This window comes from Anomaloglossus baeobatrachus, chromosome 7, assembly GCF_048569485.1.
Source record: "Anomaloglossus baeobatrachus isolate aAnoBae1 chromosome 7, aAnoBae1.hap1, whole genome shotgun sequence".
Taxonomy (NCBI): Eukaryota; Metazoa; Chordata; class Amphibia; order Anura; family Aromobatidae; genus Anomaloglossus; species Anomaloglossus baeobatrachus.
This window is the reverse complement of record NC_134359.1, coordinates 296,868,438-296,890,164: the sequence shown is the minus strand read 5'-3', so window position 1 is coordinate 296,890,164 and position 21,727 is coordinate 296,868,438. Positions and strand designations below refer to the sequence as shown.

General features: G+C 50.0%; 2 protein-coding genes across 3 annotated transcripts in view; one reads left to right on the top strand and one right to left on the bottom strand.

Annotated features, from left to right (window-relative positions):
• The window catches only part of LOC142245626 (natural cytotoxicity triggering receptor 3 ligand 1-like), a 140,342-nt gene extending 131,617 nt beyond the window's left edge, over positions 1-8,725 (bottom strand). Inside the window, exon 1 of the mRNA XM_075318508.1 lies at positions 8,642-8,725. The gene's annotated coding sequence lies outside the window, so the exon portion shown is untranslated. The remainder of the gene's footprint in view (positions 1-8,641) is intronic.
• Positions 1-21,727, top strand: part of LOC142245625 (uncharacterized) — a 62,465-nt gene that overhangs the window by 29,450 nt on the left and 11,288 nt on the right. For both annotated transcript variants that reach the window (XM_075318506.1, XM_075318505.1), the window contains one exon: positions 4,979-6,358. In XM_075318506.1, coding sequence (XP_075174621.1) covers positions 4,979-6,358 — 1,380 coding nt within the window. The remainder of the gene's footprint in view (positions 1-4,978; positions 6,359-21,727) is intronic.

Sequence of the window (21,727 nt, the reverse complement as noted above, 5' to 3'; positions counted from 1 at the left end):
TATATGGGGTTATATAAGAATCCTGGAGCCGTCTATCAGAGACTCAGGTGAGAGGAGAGATATATGGGGTTATATAAGAATCCTGGAGCTGTCTATCAGAGACTCAGGTGAGAGGAGAGATATATGGGGTTATATAAGAATCCTGGAGCCGTCTATCAGAGACTCAGGTGAGAGGAGAGATATATGGGGTTATATAAGAATCCTGGAACCATCTATCAGAGACTCAGGTGAGAGGAGAGATATATGGGGTTATATAAGAATCCTGGAGCCGTCTATCAGAGACTCAGGTGAGAGGAGAGATATATGGGGTTATATAAGAATCCTGGAGCCATCTATCAGAGACTCAGGTGAGAGGAGAGATATATGGGGAGTATATAAGAATCCTGGAGTGATCTATCAGAGACTCAGGTGAGAGGAGAGATATATGGGGAGTATATAAGAATCCTGGAGCCATCTATCAGAGACTCAGGTGAGAAGAGAGATATATGGGGAGTATATAAGAATCCTGGAGTCATCTATCAGAGACTCAGGTGAGAGGAGAGATATATGGGGTTATATAAGAATCCTGGAGCCGTCTATCAGAGACTCAGGTGAGAGGAGAGATATATGGGGTTATATAAGAATCCTGGAGCCATCTATCAGAGACTCAGGTGAGAGGAGAGATATATGGGGTTATATAAGAATCCAGGAGCCGTCTATCAGAGACTCAGGTGAGAGGAGAGATATATGGGGGTTATATAAGAATCCTGGAGTCGTCTATCAGAGACTCCGGTGAGAGGAGAGATATATGGGGTTATATAAGAATCCTGGGGCCGTCTATCAGAGACTCAGGTGAGAGGAGAGATATATGGGGTTATATAAGAATCCTGGAGCCGTCTATCAGAGACTCAGGTGAGAGGAGAGATATATGGGGTTATATAAGAATCCTGGAGCCATCTATCAGAGACTCAGGTGAGAGGAGAGATATATGGGGTTATATAAGAATCCTGGAGCCGTCTATCAGAGACTCAGGTGAGAGGAGAGATATATGGGGTTATATAAGAATCCTGGAGTCGTCTATCAGAGACTCAGGTGAGAGGAGAGATATATGGGGTTATATAAGAATCCTGGAGCCATCTATCAGAGACTCAGGTGAGAGGAGAGATATATGGGGTTATATAAGAATCCTGGAGCCGTCTATCAGAGACTCAGGTGAGAGGAGAGATATATGGGGGTTATATAAGAATCCTGGAGCCATCTATCAGAGACTCAGGTGAGAGGAGAGATATATGGGGGTTATATAAGAATCCTGGAGCCGTCTATCAGAGACTCAGGTGAGAGGAGAGATATATGGGGTTATATAAGAATCCTGGAGCCATCTATCAGAGACTCAGGTGAGATGAGAGATATATGGGGTTATATAAGAATCCTGGAGTCATCTATCAGAGACTCAGGTGAGAGGAGAGATATATGGGGTTATATAAGAATCCTGGAGTCATCTATCAGAGACTCAGGTGAGAGGAGAGATATATGGGGTTATATAAGAATCCTGGAGCCATCTATCAGAGACTCAGGTGAGAGGAGAGATATATGGGGTTATATAAGAATCCTGGAGCCATCTATCAGAGACTCAGGTGAGAGGAGAGATATATGGGGTTATATAAGAATCCTGGAGCCATCTATCAGAGACTCAGGTGAGAGGAGAGATATATGGGGTTATATAAGAATCCTGGAGTCGTCTATCAGAGACTCAGGTGAGAGGAGAGATATATGGGGTTATATAAGAATCCTGGAGCCATCTATCAGAGACTCAGGTGAGAGGAGAGATATATGGGGTTATATAAGAATCCTGGAGTCGTCTATCAGAGACTCAGGTGAGAGGAGAGATATATGGGGTTATATAAGAATCCTGGAGCCATCTATCAGAGACTCAGGTGAGAGGAGAGATATATGGGGGATATACAGTTTAAACCAGACGTTTTCATACACTATCTAAAAAGACACATCTGCAGGTTTTTCCCTCCGCTTTCTATGGAGACACATCTGCAGGTTTTTCTCACTATCTGACATGAAATCAGAATAAACCTTTCCCGTTTTAGGTAAATTAGGAACCAAAATTATTTCTATTTGCCAAATGCCAGAATAACGAGAGAGAGAATGGTTTCAAGCATTTTTATTACTTTCTGCAAAGTCAAAAGTTCACTAAGGGGTACTTTACACGCTGCGACATCGCTACCGATATATCGTCGGGGTCACGTCATTAGTTACGCACATCCGGTGCCGGTAGCGACATCGCAGCGTGTAACACTAATGAGCGACGATCAATGATCGCAAAATTGTTCCAAAACGTTGATCGTTGACATGTCGTTCATTTCCTTAATATCGCTGCTGCCACTGGTACGATGTTGTTTGTCGTTCCTGCGGCAGCACACATCGCTATGTGTGACACCGCGGGGGCGACGAACATTTCCTTACCTGCGTCCACCGGGAATGCGGAAGGAAGCAGGTGGACGGGATGTTACGTCCCACTCATCTCCGCCCCTCCGCTTCTATTGCCCGGCTGCTTAGTGACGCCGCAGTGACATCGCTATGACGCCGAACGCACCTCCCCCTAGAAGGAGGGATTGTTCGGCGGTCACAGCGACGTCGCCGTCAAAGTATGTGCGTGTGACGCTGCCATAGCGATAATGTTCGCTATGGCAGCAATCACCAAATGTCGCACGAGCGACGGGGGCGGGTGCTATCGCGCTCGACATCGCTAGCAAACGCTAGCGATGTCGCACCGTGTAAAATACCCCTAAGAGTACTGTGCCTTTAAACAATGTGGGACCGCCCATTTGATGATGTCATGTCTTTGGATGCTTTTAATAGGTTTTTGGCAACATCTTAGTTATTTAGAGACACACCTGTGGATATATTGTAATGCACACCTGAAACACACGGCTTCTTTGTGTAGCATCATGGCAAAGTGAAAAGAAATCAGCCAAGATCTCAGGGAGAGAATTGTGGATTTGCACAAGTCTGGTTCATCCTTGGGTGCAATTTCCAGATTTCTGAAGGTGCTTTGTTAATCTCTACAAACAATTATATGCAAATACAAACAAGATGAGAATGTCCAGCCATCATACCGCTCAGGAAGGAGACGGGTTCTGTGTACCAGAGATGATCGTGCTTTAGTCAGATCAACACAAGAACAAAAGCAAAAGACCTTGTGAAGATGCTGGCGGAAGCTGGTAAGATTGTGTCATTATCCACAGTGAAACAAGTACTGTGTCAACATGGGCTGAAAGGCCACTCTGCCAGAAGAAGCCATTACTCCAAAAGAAACATAAAAAGCCAGATTAATGTTTGAAAATGCGCACTAGAATAAAGACCTTACGTTTTGAAGACATGTCCTGTAGTCTGACAAAACTAAGATTGAACTATTTGGCCATAATGACCATGGTTACGTTTGGAGGAAAAAGGGAGAAGCTTTGAAGCCTTAAAACACCATCACAACTGTGACACACGGAGATGGCAGCATCATGTTGTGGGGTTGTTTTGCTGCAGGAGGGACTGGTGCACTTCACACAATAGATGGGATCATGAGGAAAAAAGATTATATGACAATAGTGAAGCAACATCTCAAGACATCAGCCAGGAACATAAAGCTTGGGTGGAATTGGGTCTTCTAAATGGACAATGACCCGAAGCTACTGCCAAACTGTATACAAAGTGGCTTAAGGATAATAAAGTCAATGTTTTGGAGTGGCCATCATAAAGCCCTGATCTCAATCCTACTAAAAATTTATGGGCAAAGCTGAATAGGCCGGTGTAGGCGACAACCTCCAAACATGGCTCAGCTACACCAGTTCTGTCAGGAGGAATCGGCCCAAATTCCACCAACTATTGTGAGAAGCTTCTGGAAGGAGATCCAAAATGCTTCCTTCAAGACCTACAGTGTAAGGGCGATGGCACCAAATACTAATGACCTGGAGGAAAACGTCACTGTTCAGAAAGGAATAAGAATGCCTGAAAACATTCTCTCTCATTATTCTGGCATTTGGCAAATAGAAATAATTTTGGTTCCTAATTGGTACTAGAGTCTGGGATGTTGCAATAAATATTTTCTGTAATTCACGCTTCCCACCATTTCATATATACTGCCCAATCAATAATAATAAACCTGTTGATATTTTTCTGCGCTTAGTTTGGCAGGTCATGGGACCATATAGCCAGTGCTAGAAGGTTATAAATAGCCACACCTAAAATGTGATAGGATAGAGAAAATAAATGAAAACACCTCTTGACCACAAACCAAAAGGATAGAAGAAAATATAATCAGCACTTGATTGACCATGTGTGACACAGTGAAGAAGAACAAACCACACAGCACAAGATCCCCATATTAAATCCCAAGGCTTGAAGTTAGGGCAGTTACATGATGAATAATTAATGTGATATACAAAAAAATATAACAAGTGAAGGATATATTGGAAAAAGAATTAGAAAAAATATAATGGTAAATAAGAGAAAAGAACAGCATTTGTAATGAAGCCCTGAAATATAACGCAATGTGGTCACTGATCCGACCACCACGTTCTTTCAGGAATTATCCCTTTTGTATTTGTACTGTCTTTGCTTTGTGTGTCTGTCTTTATCTTGTTTTGTTTCATCTTTTTGTATCTTTTTAAGTACTGCACTCTTTTTTCTTATATTTAATCTAAAGTGTATCAAGTTTGTCCTCACTTGTTTAAGAGGGAAAGTATAGCCTGGTTTTATACCCCTTTGTATGCCAGAGTGCAAGAAATGTACTCATCAAGTGCTTGAGAAAGCTGGGGGCCGTGTATCCCAGTATGCTACACATGAGCTATGTATCTAGTTTCCGATCAATCTTTATATCTACTGAATTATGGAGGATTTTGCTTACTGAAAAGTGTGAATCTGTGGTTATTTTTTATGTTAAAGTTGCTTAATAAAAATACTCTTCCTAAATTATTATAATTCTGACATGTTACAGATCTTCCCTGGCATCCACATGGCAAATTTATCAATGTCCCTGGTCCGGAGGAGGGTGATGAAGACACCGTGACCTGTGATATCTCCGGAAATGCGCCCTCTCTGCCCAAAGAATCAGCAAAGGACGGAAGTGTTACCGGTCTGCCCAAAGAATCATCAAACGATGGAAGTGAGACTGCTCTGCCCAAAGAGTCATCAGAGGATGGAAGTGGGACCGCTCCATCCAAAAAATCATCAAAGGACGGAAGTTCGACCACTCCGCCCAAAGAATCAAAGGACAGAAGTGCGACTACTCCACCCAAAGAATCATCAAAGGACGGAAGTGAGATCGCTCCGCACAAAGAATCATCAAAGGAGGGAAGTGCGACAGCTCTGCCCAAAGAATCATCAAAGGACAGAAGTGCGACCGCTCCGCCCAAAGAATCATCAAGGGACAGAAGTGCCACTGATCTGCCCAAAGAATCATCAAAGGATGGAAGTCGAACGCTCCACCCAAAGAATCATCAAAGGATGGAAGAACAACCGCACCGCCCAATGAATCATCAAAGGACGGAAGTGCGACCGCTCTGCCCAAAAGATCATCAAAGGACAGAAGTGCAACCACTCCACCCAAAGAATCATCAAAGGATGGAAGAACAACCGCACCGCCCAAAGAATCATCAAACCAGGGCAGAAATACAACCACTCCACCCAAAGAATCATCAAAGGATGGAAGAAGAACCGCACCGCCCAAAGAATCATCAAACCAGGGCAGAAATACAACCACTCCACCCAAAGAATCATCAAAGGATGGAAGAACAACCGCACCGCCCAAAGAATCATCAAACCAGGGCAGAAATACAACCACTCCACCCAAAGAATCATCAAAGGACGGAAGAACAACCACACTGCCCAAAGAATCATCAAACCAGGGCAGAAATACAACCACTCCACCCAAAGAATCATCAAAGAAAGGTGGAAGTGCAACCGCTCCGCCCAAAGAATCATCCAAGGACGGAAGAACAACCACACTGCCCTAAGAATCATCAAACCAGGGCAGAAATGCGCCCGCTCCGCCCAAAGGATCATCAAAGAATGGTAGAAGTGCAACCGCTCCGCCCAAAGAAGGATGGAACTGCGACCGCTATGCCCAAAGAATCATCAAAGGACGGAAGTGCAGCTGGTCTGCCCAAAGACTCATCAAAGAAAGGAAGTGCAAACGATCCGCCCAAAAAATCATTAAAGGACAGAAGTGCGACCGCACCGCCCAAAGGATCATCAAACCAGGGCGGAAATGTGACCGCACCGCCCAAAGATTCATCAAAGCAGGGTGGAAATGCGACTGCTCCACCCAAATCAGGAAGGAAATGTGACCAGAGGTCACAAAAAAGGACGACGATAGGTAAATTATTTTAATACATAATTTATAAGTGCTTTTCAATAAATTAGAATACAATCAAAAAGGGAATTTATTTATTATTCAATACAAAAAGGGAAACACATATATTATATAAAGTCATTACACACAGAGTGATCTATTTCTATGTATTATATAGAGTCATTACACACAGAGGGATCTATTTCTATGTATTATATAGAGTCATTACAAACAGAGGGATCTATTCCTATAGATCAGGGGTGGGGAACCTTTTTACTGTCGGGGGCCATTTGGAAAATTCTACCAACCTTCGGGGGCCGCACAAAATCATCAACTTGAAAATGACCCGGCTATAATTGGTCAAACAATTAATTAACTCACCCCTATACCCCTACTGTGGCGGCCAGAGCTGATTCTCTTTGGTGCGCTGTGATGTTTGCGTCTCACAACTGCTTTTCCAGGTTTGTCTTTGTTTGAAGCGCAGATTGGTAAATCATATATATTACACAGGAGACACTGTACATACACACACCGCTCTGACACACTGGCCGTATACTGCACACAGCCTTAACACAGTTGTCATATTGTACACTACCCATGACACACACTGGCCATATATAGTACACATGCACAGGAGATACTGTATACTGCACACAGCACTCACACGCCGTATACAGCACACACACAAGCCATACACAGCACTCACACGCCGTATACAGCACACACACAAGCCATACACAGCACTCACACACCGTATACAGCACACACATAAGCCATACACAGCACTCAACAAGCCAAAAAGTTCTGCATGTAAACATGTGCACACCAGTGCACACCAGGAATTAGATATACCAATAAACCTTACAATATGAAACTTTATTAAGTGCCAAACACAGCACACACACACGCCGTATACACAGCACACACACAGCTCACACACGCCGTATACACAGCGCACACACAGCACACACGCCGTATACACAGCACACACATGCCGCATACACAGCGCACACACGCCGTATACACAGCGCACACACGCCGTATACACAGCATACACACAGCACACACGCCGTATACACAGCACATACACAGCACACATGCCGTATACACAGCACACACGCCGTATACACAGCGCACACACAGCACACACGCCGTATACACAGCACACACACAGCTCACACACGCCGTATACACAGCGCACACACAGCACACACGCCGTATACACAGCACACACATGCCGCATACACAGCGCACACACGCCGTATACACAGCGCACACACGCCGTATACACAGCATACACACAGCACACACGCCGTATACACAGCACATACACAGCACACATGCCGTATACACAGCACACACGCCGTATACACAGCGCACACACAGCACACACGCCGTATACACAGCACACACACAGCTCACACACGCCGTATACACAGCGCACACACAGCACACACGCCGTATACACAGCACACACATGCCGCATACACAGCGCACACACGCCGTATACACAGCGCACACACGCCGTATACACAGCATACACACAGCACACACGCCGTATACACAGCACATACACAGCACACATGCCGTATACACAGCACACACGCCGTATACACAGCGCACACACAGCACACACGCCGTATACACAGCACACACACAGCTCACACACGCCGTATACACAGCGCACACACAGCACACACGCCGTATACACAGCACACACATGCCGCATACACAGCGCACACACGCCGTATACACAGCGCACACACGCCGTATACACAGCATACACACAGCACACACGCCGTATACACAGCACATACACAGCACACATGCCGTATACACAGCACACACGCCGTATACACAGCGCACACACAGCACACACGCCGTATACACAGCACACACATGCCGCATACACAGCGCACACACGCCGTATACACAGCGCACACACGCCGTATACACAGCATACACACAGCACACACGCCGTATACACAGCACATACACAGCACACATGCCGTATACACAGCACACACGCCGTATACACAGCACATACACAGCACACACACAGCACACACGCTGTATACACAGCACATACACAGCACACACACAGCACACACGCTGTATACACAGCACATACACAGCACACACACAGCACACACGCTGTATACACAGCACATACACAGCACACACGCCGTATACACAGCACACGCACATGTCGTATACACAACAGACGCTGGACACTTAAGTGACAAATACATTTGATATATGGTGGTATATATTAGATATAAACACACTCAGCGCAGATATAAGTACCTGCTGCTTAGTTGCCCTGTAAGATCAGGTGCAGCACAAGTGATGGATGCAGCAGCTCAGCTCAAGGGCTGGCTTCATTCTCGTCTTTTCTCTCCAAGAAAAGACCTGCTAGACCTGAGCAGCCGAGCACAGAATGGGAGTGTGAGAGGCAGCACGCACAGCACTATGCAGCCTTCTATATCCCGTGCAGGCCCCTTCCCCATCACTCTGATTCTAGCTGCAATCTCACAGGGAGCATGTAGGAGCCAGAGGGAGGAAGTCCCACCCCCAGTGCTGTCTGCCGGCAATAGACAAGATCAGCGGCTGCCCGAGCACCACAGCCACCGGGAATCTGCTCCAGTGCCCCGGGGGCCACAGAAAAGGTCATTGCGGGCCGCATACGGCCCGCGGGCCGGAGGTTCCCCACCCCTGCTATAGATTATATAGAGTCATTACACACAGAGGGATCTATTCCTATATATTATATAGTCATTACACAAAGAGGGATCTATTCCTATATATTATATAGAGTCATTACACACAGAGGGAGCTATTCCTATATATTATATAGAGTCATTACACAAAGAGGGATCTATTCCTATATATTATATAGAGTCATGACACACAGAGGGATCTATTCCTATATATTATATACAGTCATTACACACAGAATGATCTATTCCTATATATTATATAGAGTCATTACACACAGAGGGATCTATTTCTATATATTATATAGAGTCATTACACACAGAGGGATCTATTTCTATATATTATATAGAGTCATTACACACAGAGGGATCTATTTCTATATATTATATAGAGTCATTACACACAGAGGGATCTATTTCTATATATTATATAGAGTCATTACACACAGAGGGATCTATTCCTATATATTATATAGAGTCATTACACACAGAGGGATCTACTCCTATATATTATATAGTCATTACACACAGAGGGATCTATTCCTATATATTATATAGAGTCATGACACACAGAAGGATCTACTCCTATATATTATATAGAGTCATTACACACAGAGGGATCTATTCCTATATATTATATACAGTCATTACACACAGAATGATCTATTCCTATATATTATATATAGTCATTACACACAGAGGGATCTATTTCTATATATTATATAGAGTCATTACACACAGAGGGATCTATTCCTATATATTATATAAAGTCATTACAAACAGAGGGATCTATTCCTATATATTATATAAAGTCATTACAAACAGAGGGATCTATTTCAGGTGTTTATTTCTGTTAATGTTTATGGCTTATAGCCAATGAAAACCCAAAAGACATTATCTTTAAATTTGAATAATCACCACAAAACACCTGCAAAGGCTGCCTAAGTATTTAAAAAAGGGAATTTTGTTTACTTACCGTAAATTCCTTTTCTTCTAGCTCCTATTGGGAGACCCAGACAATTGGGTGTATAGCTTCTGCCTCCGGAGGCCACACAAAGTATTACACTTTAAAAAGTGTAACCCCTCCCCTCTGCATATACACCCTCCCGTGCATCACGGGCTCCTCAGTTTTGGTGCAAAAGCAGGAAGGAGAAAACTTATAAATTGGTCTAGGGTAAATGCAATCCGAAGGATGTTCGGAGAACTGAAAACCATGAACCAAAAGAACAATTCAACATGAACAACATGTGTACACAAAAAAACAACCAGCCCGAAGGGTACAGGGGCGGGTGCTGGGTCTCCCAATAGGAGCTAGAAGAAAAGGAATTTACGGTAAGTAAACAAAATTCCCTTTTTCTTTGTCGCTCCATTGGGAGACCCAGACAATTGGGACGTCCAAGAGCAGTCCCTGGGTGGGTAAAAGAATATCTCAATAAAAAGAGCCGAAAAAACGGCCCCCTCTTACAGGTGGGCAACCGCCGCCTGAAGGACTCGCCTACCTAGACTGGCGTCTGCCGAAGCATAGGTACGCACTTGATAGTGTTTCGTGAAAGTGTGCAGACTAGACCACGTAGCTGCCTGACACACCTGCTGAGCCGTAGCCCGGTGCCGCAATGCCCAGGACGCACCCACGGCTCTGGTAGAATGGGCTTTCAGCCCTGAAGGAAGCGGAAGCCCAGAAGAACGGTAGGCTTCGAGAATCGGTTCCTTGATCCACCGAGCCAAGGTTGACTTGGAAGCCTGCGAGCCCTTACGCTGGCCAGCGACAAGGAAAAAGAGCGCATCTGAACGACGCAGGGGCGCCGTGCGAGACACGTAGAGCCGGAGTGCTCTCACAAGATCCAAAGAGTGCAAATCCTTTTCACACTGGTGAATTGGATTAGGGCAAAATGAAGGCAAGGAGATGAAAAGGGGATACCACCTTATTGAGAAATTCCGGGACCGGACGCAGAACCACCTTATCCTGGTGAAACACCAGGAAGGGGGCTTTGCATGACAGCGCTGCTAGCTCAGACACTCTCCGAAGTGATGTGACTGCCACTAGGAAGGCCACCTTCTGCGAAAGACGTGATAGAGACATCCCGCAGCGGCTCGAAAGGTGGTTTCTGAAGAGCCGTTAGCACCCTGTTAAGATCCCAGGGTTCCAGCGGACGCTTGTAAGGTGGGACTATGTGGCAAACTCCCTGCAGGAACGTGCGGACCTGCGGAAGCCTGGCTAGGCGCTTTTGAAAAAACACGGAGAGCGCCGATACTTGGCCCTTGAGAGAGCCAAGTGACAAACCCTTGTCCATTCCGGATTGAAGGAATGAAAGAAAAGTGGGTAAGGCAAACGGCCATGGAGTAAAACCGTTATTAACGCACCAGGATAGGAAGATTTGCCAAGACCTATAATAGATCTTGGCGGACGTAGGCTTCCTGGCCTGTCTCATGGTGGCAATGACATCCTGAGATAACCCTGAAGACGCTAGGAGCCAGGACTCAATGGCCACACAGTCAGGTTGAGGGCCACAGAATTCAGATGGAAAAACGGGCCTTGTGACAGCAAGTCTTGGCGGTCTGGAAGCGCCCACGGTTGACCCACCGTGAGATGCCACAGATCCGGGTACCACGACCGCCTCGGCCAGTCTGGAGCGACGAGAATGGCGCGACGGCAGTCGGACCGGATCTTGCGTAACACTCTGGGCAGCATCGCCAGAGGAGGAAACACATAAGGCAGTCGAAACTGCGACCAATCCTGAACTAACGCGTCCGCCGCCAGAGCTCTGTGATCCTGAGACCGTGCCATGAATGCCGGGACTTTGTTGTTGTGCCGTGACGCCATGAGATCGACGTCCGGCGTTCCCCAGCGGCGACAGATCTCTCGAAACACGTCTGGGTGAAGAGACCATTCCCCCGCGTCCATGCCCTGACGACTGAGAAAATCTGCTTCCCAGTTTTCTACGCCCGGGATGTGAACTGCGGAGATGGTGGAAGCTGTGGCTTCCACCCACTGCAGAATCCGTCGGACTTCTGGAAGGCTTGACGACTGCGAGGGCCGCCTTGGTGGTTGATGTATGCGACGGCAGTGGCGTTGTCCGACTGGATACGGATCTGCCTGCCCTCCAGCCACCGATGAAAAGCCAATAGGGCTAGATACACTGCCCTTATCTCCAGAATATTGATCTGAAGGGATGACTCTATCGGAGTCCAGGTTCCCTGAGCCCTGTGGTGGAGAAAAACCGCTCCCCACCCTGACAGGCTCGCGTCCGTGGTGACCACAGCCCAGGTTGGGGGTAGGAAGGAATTTCCCTGCGACAGAGAGTTGGGAAGGAGCCACCACTGAAGTGACGTCTTGGTTGCAAGGGAAAGAGAGACGTTCCTGTCGAGGGAAGCCGAACTCCTGTCCCATTTGCGGAGAATGTCCCATTGGAGTGGCCGAAGATGGAATTGCGCGAACGGGACTGCCTCTATAGCTGCCACCATCTTCCCCAGGAAGTGCATGAGGCGCCTTAAGGGGTGTGACTGACTCCGAAGAAGGGATTGCACCCCTGCCTGCAGAGAAAGCTGTTTGTCGCTCGGAAGCATGACTAACGCTTGCTGGGTATGAAACTCCAACCCAAGGTACGTCAGTGATTGGGTCGGTGTCAACTTGGATTTCGGGAAGTTGATGATCCACCTGAACCGCTGGAGAGTCGCCAGAGCGACAGATAGACTTTGTTGACACGCCACCCGAGACGGGGCCCTGACTAGGAGATCGTCCAAGTAGGGAATCACCGAGTGGCCCTGAGAATGCAGGGCCGCCACAACGGATGCCATGACTTTGATGAAAATCTCGATTGAACCTTTCTCTGTTGAGGTCTCTTAGGTTTGGACTGGGGTAAAGAGGAGTCCTTTCCTTTGGATTCCTTAATAATCTCATCCAATCGTTCGCCAAACAAACGGTCGCCAGAAAACGGCAAACCGGTTAAGAACCTCTTGGAAGCCGAATCTGCCTTCCATTCGCGCAGCCACATGGCCCTGCGGACTGCCACAGAGTTAGCGGATGCTACAGCTGTACGGCTAGCAGAGTCCAGGACAGCGTTCATGGCGTAGGATGAAAAGGCTGACGCCTGAGAGGTCAAAGACGCAACTTGCGGAGCAGAATTACGTGTGACAGCATTGATCTCAGTCAGACAAGCCGAGATAGCTTGGAGTGCCCACACGGCTGCAAAGGCCGGGGCAAAAGACGCGCCCGTGGCCTCATAGATGGACTTCACCAGGAGCTCAATCTGTCTGTCAGTGGCATCTTTTAGCGATGAGCCATCTGCAACCGACACCACGGATCTAGCCGCCAATCTTGAGACTGGAGGATCCACCTTGGGAGAGTGAGCCCAACCCTTAACAACTTCAGATGGGAAGGGGTAACGCGTGTCAGTGAGGCGCTTAGTAAAGCGCTTTTCCGGGACCGCTCTGGGCTTCTGGACAGCGTCCCTGAAGTTAGAGTGATCAAAAAACGTATTGCGTGTACGTTTGGGGAACCGAAACTGGTGTTTCTCCTGCTGAGACGCCGACTCCTCTACAGGAGGAGGCGGGGGAGAGAGATCTAACACTTGGTTGATGGACGAGATAAGATCATTTACTAAGGCGTCCCCCTCAGGTGTATCAAGGTTAAGGGCGAAGTCAGGGTCAGAGCCCTGAGCTGCGACATCCGCCTCGTCCTCCAGAGAGTCCTCAAGCTGGGATCCCGAGCAGCGAGAGGAAGTTGGGGAAGAGTCCCAGCGAGGCCGCTTAGCCGGTCTAGGACTACGGTCCGGGCAGGAGTCTTCCGCCTGAGACCGAGGGGCCAACCTATGAGCGCGCTGTGGCACGGACCGAGAGGGGCCTGGAGGCAACGAGCCAACAGGGGCCGGGGCCTGTGAAAGGTCCGGTCTGGACTGCAAAGCCTCTAGCAGCTTAGAAGACCATTTGTCCATAGACTGTGCAATGGATTGAGAAAGTGACTCAGAGTTTCTCAGCAAAAGAGGCGAACTCTGTCCCTGCAGCCTAGTCAGGGGGAGCAGGGGGGTCTACATGAGCCGAGGGGCCCACCAGTGTCCGAGGCTCCGGCTGAGCAAGCGAAACAGGGGTCGAGCATTGCTCACAGTGAGGGTAGGTGGAACCCGCAGGTAACATAGCCCCACAAGAGGTACAGGCCACAAAAAATCCCTGTGCCTTAGCAGCTTTGCTCCTTGTGGACGACATGCTGTTGTGTCCTAGGACAGTGATCACTGAGGGTATATGGGAAAGGGGTATACAGCCCACCGAACAGATAGATATAGATATATACGTATCTAATCCGGCACCCTAGGGGGACCAGCACCGGGTGACCGGTGTGGCTTACCGACCGCTAACGAGCGGAGTGTGTCCTCCAGATTCCCTGTCTTGGATCCCCCGGAGCTGCAGAGCTGTTCACTGAGAATCCTCCACCGGCAGAATGCCAAAAAATGGCTGCCGGAGCTCTCAGGGGAGGAGTGGAGCCATGGGCGGCGCCAGCAAAGTGCGGTAATCTGGGGTCCCCACAGTGATCAGTGAGGGGGGAGGAAACATGCAGGATGCTCCAGCCCTCACATCCGACGTCAGGTCGGTAATCCTGCCCTTACCCCTGACAGGCAGGCCCGGGGGCGGGATTTTTGCGACTAGGCCGCGATGAAGCCGGGGATGAATTTGAGACCGCGCCCGACAAGCAGGCACGGTCGGCGCGGAAGTCCACCGGCCTTCTGAATTCAGCAGCCGCCGCGGCTTCCGGGAAGAAGGTGCGCTCCTGCACAGTCCCCTATGGGGACACAGAGTACCTTTGAGTTGCAGGGCCCGGTCCCTGAGGTTGAAGAGGCTCCGGTCCGGCAGGTTCCCAAAGGGGCTGCGGATGGAGCACGGTCCCAGTAAATGGATGACCGCTTAGGATCCCACTTCTCCCAGAGCCGCTTAAGGGATGGTGAAGGAGACGGCATGTGGCTCCAGCCTCTGTACCCGCAATGGGTACTTCAACCTTAACAACACCGCCGACGTAATGGGGTGAGAAGGGAACATGCCGGGGGCCCCGTGGGGGCCCTCTTTTCTTCCAACCGACATAACTAAGTTGAGAATGCATGAGTGGATGTGTGCCTCCTTCCACACAAAGCATAAAACTGAGGAGCCCGTGGTCCACGGGAGGGTGTATAGGCAGAGGGGAGGGGTTACACTTTTTAAAGTGTAATACTTTGTGTGGCCTCCGGAGGCAGAAGCTATACACCCAATTGTCTGGGTCTCCCAATGGAGCGACAAAGAAATGGTCCTTTAGTCTGATTCAGTAGGCTACACCGTCATGGGAAAAGATTCCTCTCTGTGTAATGACTGTAATATATACAGTCATATGAAAAGGTTTGGGCACCCCTATTAATGTTAAAGGGGTTATCCGGCTTCTTTGACTTTTTTTTTTTATTTTCCTATTGGGCTACATTGGGGCAGGTAAGTAGATAGAGACCACTTACCTTCCCTGCTGTCAGCCCCTCTCCCCCGGCTCAGAGCGGTCATGTGACCGCTCCTGCCGCGATTTTGCTGCTTACGGTCATTTCATGTCAACATGGGCAGGACCATATTGACATGCAAATGTGGAACAGCATGTCGCCTTCCTGCTGGGCGGGTACAGTGTGATGAGCCCCGCCCCCCTTCCCTGCACCCTCCCACACATTCCCCGCACCTCTTTTACTCTCCAGTAACCTCCCCCTGCACTGCTGTGGGGTCCGTGACCTGGGGGTGGGGCCTGGCGGCGGCTGCCGTGGTGTCAGCGCCAGCACCGGGCCCCCTGCTCAGGATCGCACATTCAAATGTACCGGCATCACAGATCACAGATCACCGATGCCGGTATATTTGAAAGTGCTGATGAGAAGCAGCGCAGCACTGCTTCTCATCACTGCCCGGCTGTCTGTGCTCTCTTCAGCACAGCGGTGACGTCACTACTGTGCTGATATGTCCAGAGCACAGACAGCGCGCGAACGTGCAGGAGCGGCGGGGACCGAGGACGGGTGAGTATGTACTCCCTATATGTGTTCCCTATGGGGGGGGGTGCAGAGCCATATGCGTCCGTGTGCAGAGCCATATGTGTGCGTGTGCAGAGCCATATGTGTGCGTGTGCAGAGCCATATGTGTGCGTGTGCAGTGCAGAGCCATATGTGTGTGTGTGCGGTGCAGAGCCATATGTGTGCGTGTGAGGTACAGAGCCATATGTGTGCGTGTGCGGTGCAGAGCCATATGTGTGCGTGTGCGGTGCAGAGCCATATGTGTGCGTGTGCGGTACAGAGCCATATGTGTGCGTGTGCGGTGCAGAGCCATATGTGTGCGTGTGCGGTACATAGCCATATGTGTGCATGTGCGGTACAGAGCCATATGTGTGCGTGTGTGCTGCAGAGCCATATGTGTACGTATGCGGTGCAGAGCCATATGTGTGCGTGTGCGGTACAGAGCCATATGTGTGCGTGTGCGGTACAGAGCCATATGTGTGCATGTACGGTACAGAGCCATATGTGTGTATGTGCGGTACAGAGCCATATGTGTGCATGTGCGGTACAGAGCCATATGTGTGCACGTGCGGTACAGAGCCATATGTGTGCGTGTGTGGTGCAGAGCCATATGTGTGCGTGTGTGGTGCAGAGCCATATGTGTGCGTGTGCGGTACAGAGCCATATGTGTGCGGTACAGAGCCATATGTGTGCGGTACAGAGCCATATGTGTGCGGTGCAGAGCCATGTGTGCGGTGCAGAGCCATATGTGTGCGTGTGCGGTGCAGAGCCATATGTGTGCGTGTGCGGTGCAGAGCCATATGTGTGCGTGTGCGGTACAGAGCCATATGTGTGCGTGTGCGGTACAGAGCCATATGTGTGCGTGTGAGGTACAGAGCCATATGTGTGCGTGTGTGCTGCAGAGCCATATGTGTGCGTATGCGGTGCAGAGCCATATGTGTGCGTGTGCGGTACAGAGCCATATGTGTGCGTGTGCGGTACAGAGCCATATGTGTGCATGTACGGTACAGAGCCATATGTGTGAGTGTGCGGTGCAGAGCCATATGTGTGCGTGTGCGGTACAGAGCCATATGTGTGCGTGTGCGGTGCAGAGCCATATGTGTGCGTGTGCGGTGCAGAGCCATATGTGTGCGTGTGCGGTGCAGAGCCATATGTGTGCGTGTGCGGTACAGAGCCATATGTGTGCGTGTGCGGTACATAGCCATATGTGTGCATGTGCGGTACAGAGCCATATGTGTGCGTGTGTGCTGCAGAGCCATATGTGTGCGTATGCGGTGCAGAGCCATATGTGTGCGTGTGCGGTACAGAGCCATATGTGTGCGTGTGCGGTACAGAGCCATATGTGTGCATGTACGGTACAGAGCCATATGTGTGCATGTGCGGTACAGAGCCATATGTGTGCATGTGCGGTACAGAGCCATATGTGTGCACGTGCGGTACAGAGCCATATGTGTGCGTGTGTGGTGCAGAGCCATATGTGTGCGTGTGTGGTGCAGAGCCATATGTGTGCGTGTGCGGTACAGAGCCATATGTGTGCGGTACAGAGCCATATGTGTGCGGTACAGAGCCATATGTGTGCGGTGCAGAGCCATGTGTGCGGTGCAGAGCCATATGTGTGCGTGTGCGGTGCAGAGCCATATGTGTGCGTGTGCGGTGCAGAGCCATATGTGTGCGTGTGCGGTGCAGAGCCATATGTGTGCGTGTGCGGTACAGAGCCATATGTGTGCGTGTGCGGTACAGAGCCATATGTGTGCGTGTGAGGTACAGAGCCATATGTGTGCGTGTGTGCTGCAGAGCCATATGTGTGCGTATGCGGTGCAGAGCCATATGTGTGCGTGTGCGGTACAGAGCCATATGTGTGCATGTACGGTACAGAGCCATATGTGTGAGTGTGCGGTGCAGAGCCATATGTGTGCGTGTGCGGTACAGAGCCATATGTGTGCGTGTGCGGTACAGAGCCATATGTGTGCATGTACGGTACAGAGCCATATGTGTGCATGTGCGGTACAGAGCCATATGTGTGCATGTGCGGTACAGAGCCATATGTGTGCACGTGCGGTACAGAGCCATATGTGTGCGTGTGTGGTGCAGAGCCATATGTGTGCGTGTGTGGTGCAGAGCCATATGTGTGCGTGTGCGGTACAGAGCCATATGTGTGCGGTACAGAGCCATATGTGTGCGGTACAGAGCCATATGTGTGCGGTGCAGAGCCATGTGTGCGGTGCAGAGCCATATGTGTGCGTGTGCGGTGCAGAGCCATATGTGTGCGTGTGCGGTGCAGAGCCATATGTGTGCGTGTGCGGTGCAGAGCCATATGTGTGCGTGTGCGGTACAGAGCCATATGTGTGCGTGTGCGGTACAGAGCCATATGTGTGCGTGTGAGGTACAGAGCCATATGTGTGCGTGTGTGCTGCAGAGCCATATGTGTGCGTATGCGGTGCAGAGCCATATGTGTGCGTGTGCGGTACAGAGCCATATGTGTGCATGTACGGTACAGAGCCATATGTGTGAGTGTGCGGTGCAGAGCCATATGTGTGCGTGTGCGGTACAGAGCCATATGTGTGCGTGTGCGGTGCAGAGCCATATGTGTGCGTGTGCGGTGCAGAGCCATATGTGTGCGTGTGCGGTGCAGAGCCATATGTGTGCGTGTGCGGTACAGAGCCATATGTGTGCGTGTGCGGTACATAGCCATATGTGTGCATGTGCGGTACAGAGCCATATGTGTGCGTGTGTGCTGCAGAGCCATATGTGTGCGTATGCGGTGCAGAGCCATATGTGTGCGTGTGCGGTACAGAGCCATATGTGTGCGTGTGCGGTACAGAGCCATATGTGTGCATGTACGGTACAGAGCCATATGTGTGCATGTGCGGTACAGAGCCATATGTGTGCATGTGCGGTACAGAGCCATATGTGTGCACGTGCGGTACAGAGCCATATGTGTGCGTGTGTGGTGCAGAGCCATATGTGTGCGTGTGTGGTGCAGAGCCATATGTGTGCGTGTGCGGTACAGAGCCATATGTGTGCGGTACAGAGCCATATGTGTGCGGTACAGAGCCATATGTGTGCGGTGCAGAGCCATGTGTGCGGTGCAGAGCCATATGTGTGCGTGTGCGGTGCAGAGCCATATGTGTGCGTGTGCGGTGCAGAGCCATATGTGTGCGTGTGCGGTACAGAGCCATATGTGTGCGTGTGCGGTACAGAGCCATATGTGTGCGTGTTCGGTACAGAGCCATATGTGTGCGGTACAGAGCCATATGTGTGCGGTGCAGAGCCATATGTGTGCATGTGCGGTACAGAGCCATATGTGTGCGGTGCAGAGCCATATGTGTGCGGTGCAGAGCCATATGTGTGCATGTGCGGTACAGAGCCATATGTGTGCGGTGCAGAGTCATATGTGTGCGGTGCAGAGCCATATGTGTGCATGTGCGGTACATAGCCATATGTGTGCGGTACAGAGCCATATGTGTGCGTGTGCGGTGCAGAGCCATATGTGTGCGGTGCAGAGCCATATGTGTGCATGTGCGGTGCAGAGCCATATGTGTGCGTGTGCAGTACAGAGCCATATGTGTGCGTGTGCAGTACAGAGCCATATGTATGCGTGTGCGGTACAGAGCCATATGTGTGCGGTGCAGAGCCATATGTGTGCATGTGCGGTACAGAGCCATATGTGTGCGTGTGCGGTGCAGAGCCATATGTGTGCGGTGCAGAGCCATATGTGTGCGGTGCAGAGCCATATGTGTGCGTGTGCGGTGCTGAGCCATATGTGTATGTGCGGTACAGAGCCATATGTGTGCGTGTGCGGTACATAGCCATATGTGTGCATGTGCGGTACAGAGCCATATGTGTGCGTGTGTGCTGCAGAGCCATATGTGTGCGTATGTGGTGCAGAGCCATATGTGTGCGTGTGCGGTACAGAGCCATATGTGTGCGTGTGCGGTACAGAGCCATATGTGTTCATGTGCGGTACAGAGCCATATGTGTGCATGTGCGGTACAGAGCCATATGTGTGCATGTGCGGTACAGAGCCATATGTGTGCATGTGCGGTACAGAGCCATATGTGTGCGTGTGTGGTGCAGAGCCATATGTGTGCGTGTGCGGTGCAGAGCCATATGTGTGCGTGTGCGGTGCAGAGCCATATGTGTGCGTGTGCGGTACAGAGCCATATGTGTGCGGTACAGAGCCATATGTGTGCGGTGCAGAGCCATATGTGTGCGGTGCAGAGCCATATGTGTGCGTGTGCGGTGCAGAGCCATATGTGTGCGTGTGCGGTACATAGCCATATGTGTGCATGTGCGGTACAGACCCATATGTGTGCGTGTGCGGTGCAGAGCCATATGTGTGCGTGTGCGGTACATAGCCATATGTGTGCATGTGCGGTAAAGAGCCATATGTGTGCGTGTGTGCTGCAGAGCCATATGTGTGCGTATGTGGTGCAGAGCCATATGTGTGCGTGTGCGGTACAGAGCCATATGTGTGTGTGTGCAGTACAGAGCCATACGTGTGCATGTGCGGTACAGAGCCATATGTGTGCATGTGCGGTACAGAGCCATATGTGTGCATGTGCGGTACAGAGCCATATGTGTGCGTGTGTGGTGCAGAGCCATATGTGTGATTGTGCGGTGCAGAGCCATATGTGTGCGTGTGCGGTACAGAGCCATATGTGTGTGGTACAGAGCCATATGTGTGCGGTGCAGAGCCATATGTGTGCGTGTGCGGTGCAGAGCCATATGTGTGCGGTACAGAGCCCGATGTGGGGCTGTTATTTGCAATGCTGTAGTGATACCAGGTCAGGTGTTGGGGAAGAATACTGTCAGGGAATGTGTGTGCAGGGGGCGGGCAGAGGGTGGGGCTGGACACTGGGGTGGGGCTGGACCCTGAGGCCGGGCGGTGCCAGCTGTGACTGGGAGGTTTAGCACAGGAAGTTGTCATGTTTGCTGGAGCTGAATGTAAACAAGAAGCTGCAGAGAATAAAGGGATAATTCAAGAGGAACAAAAGTTAGAAAACAAAAAATAACAATGTAGGGGTGATTTATATGACAATACAGCGCAGATTAGCTTAACAAAAATTTTTGAGTTTATGTCGGACAACTCCTTTAAAGGGAACCAAACATCAGGATTTTCGTGTATAAGCTGCAGCCAGTGCAGTACTGGCACTATCAGGCACAGTGTGTACATACCATTAGGGTGCAGCTCGGGTGTTTAGGCAGTGAAATACAACTTTATAAAGTTTGAAATTTCGTGCACTTTTTGATTGACGTGTGCACCTCTGCAGATAATGTCCGGGCGGGTTATGCAGGAGTTCCCCGCCCCCCCACCAGCCTGTTCCTCCCTCTCTCCTGATGTCCGGGCGGGTTATGCACGTGTTCCCCGCCCCCCCCCCCCCCTCGCGCCGCCTGTTCCTCCCTCCCTCCCTCTGGCTGTATGTAAATATCTAATCTTCAGAAACATGGCGCCGGAGTGGGCCTCTGCGCATAGCACTTATCTCCGGCGCCATGTTTCTGAAGCCCCCGCATTACACAACTTGGTGTCTGAGAGGGCGGCGCATGCGCCCTCGTTTCTTCACAGCCCGTTGTGACCGCGGGAGCGCGCGCGATTAGAACAGGACAGAACAGCTGACCGGATGACGCGATTACCTGCTGCTCCTGTATCGTGCCGCCCCAGGACACCGGGCCAACACACCAGC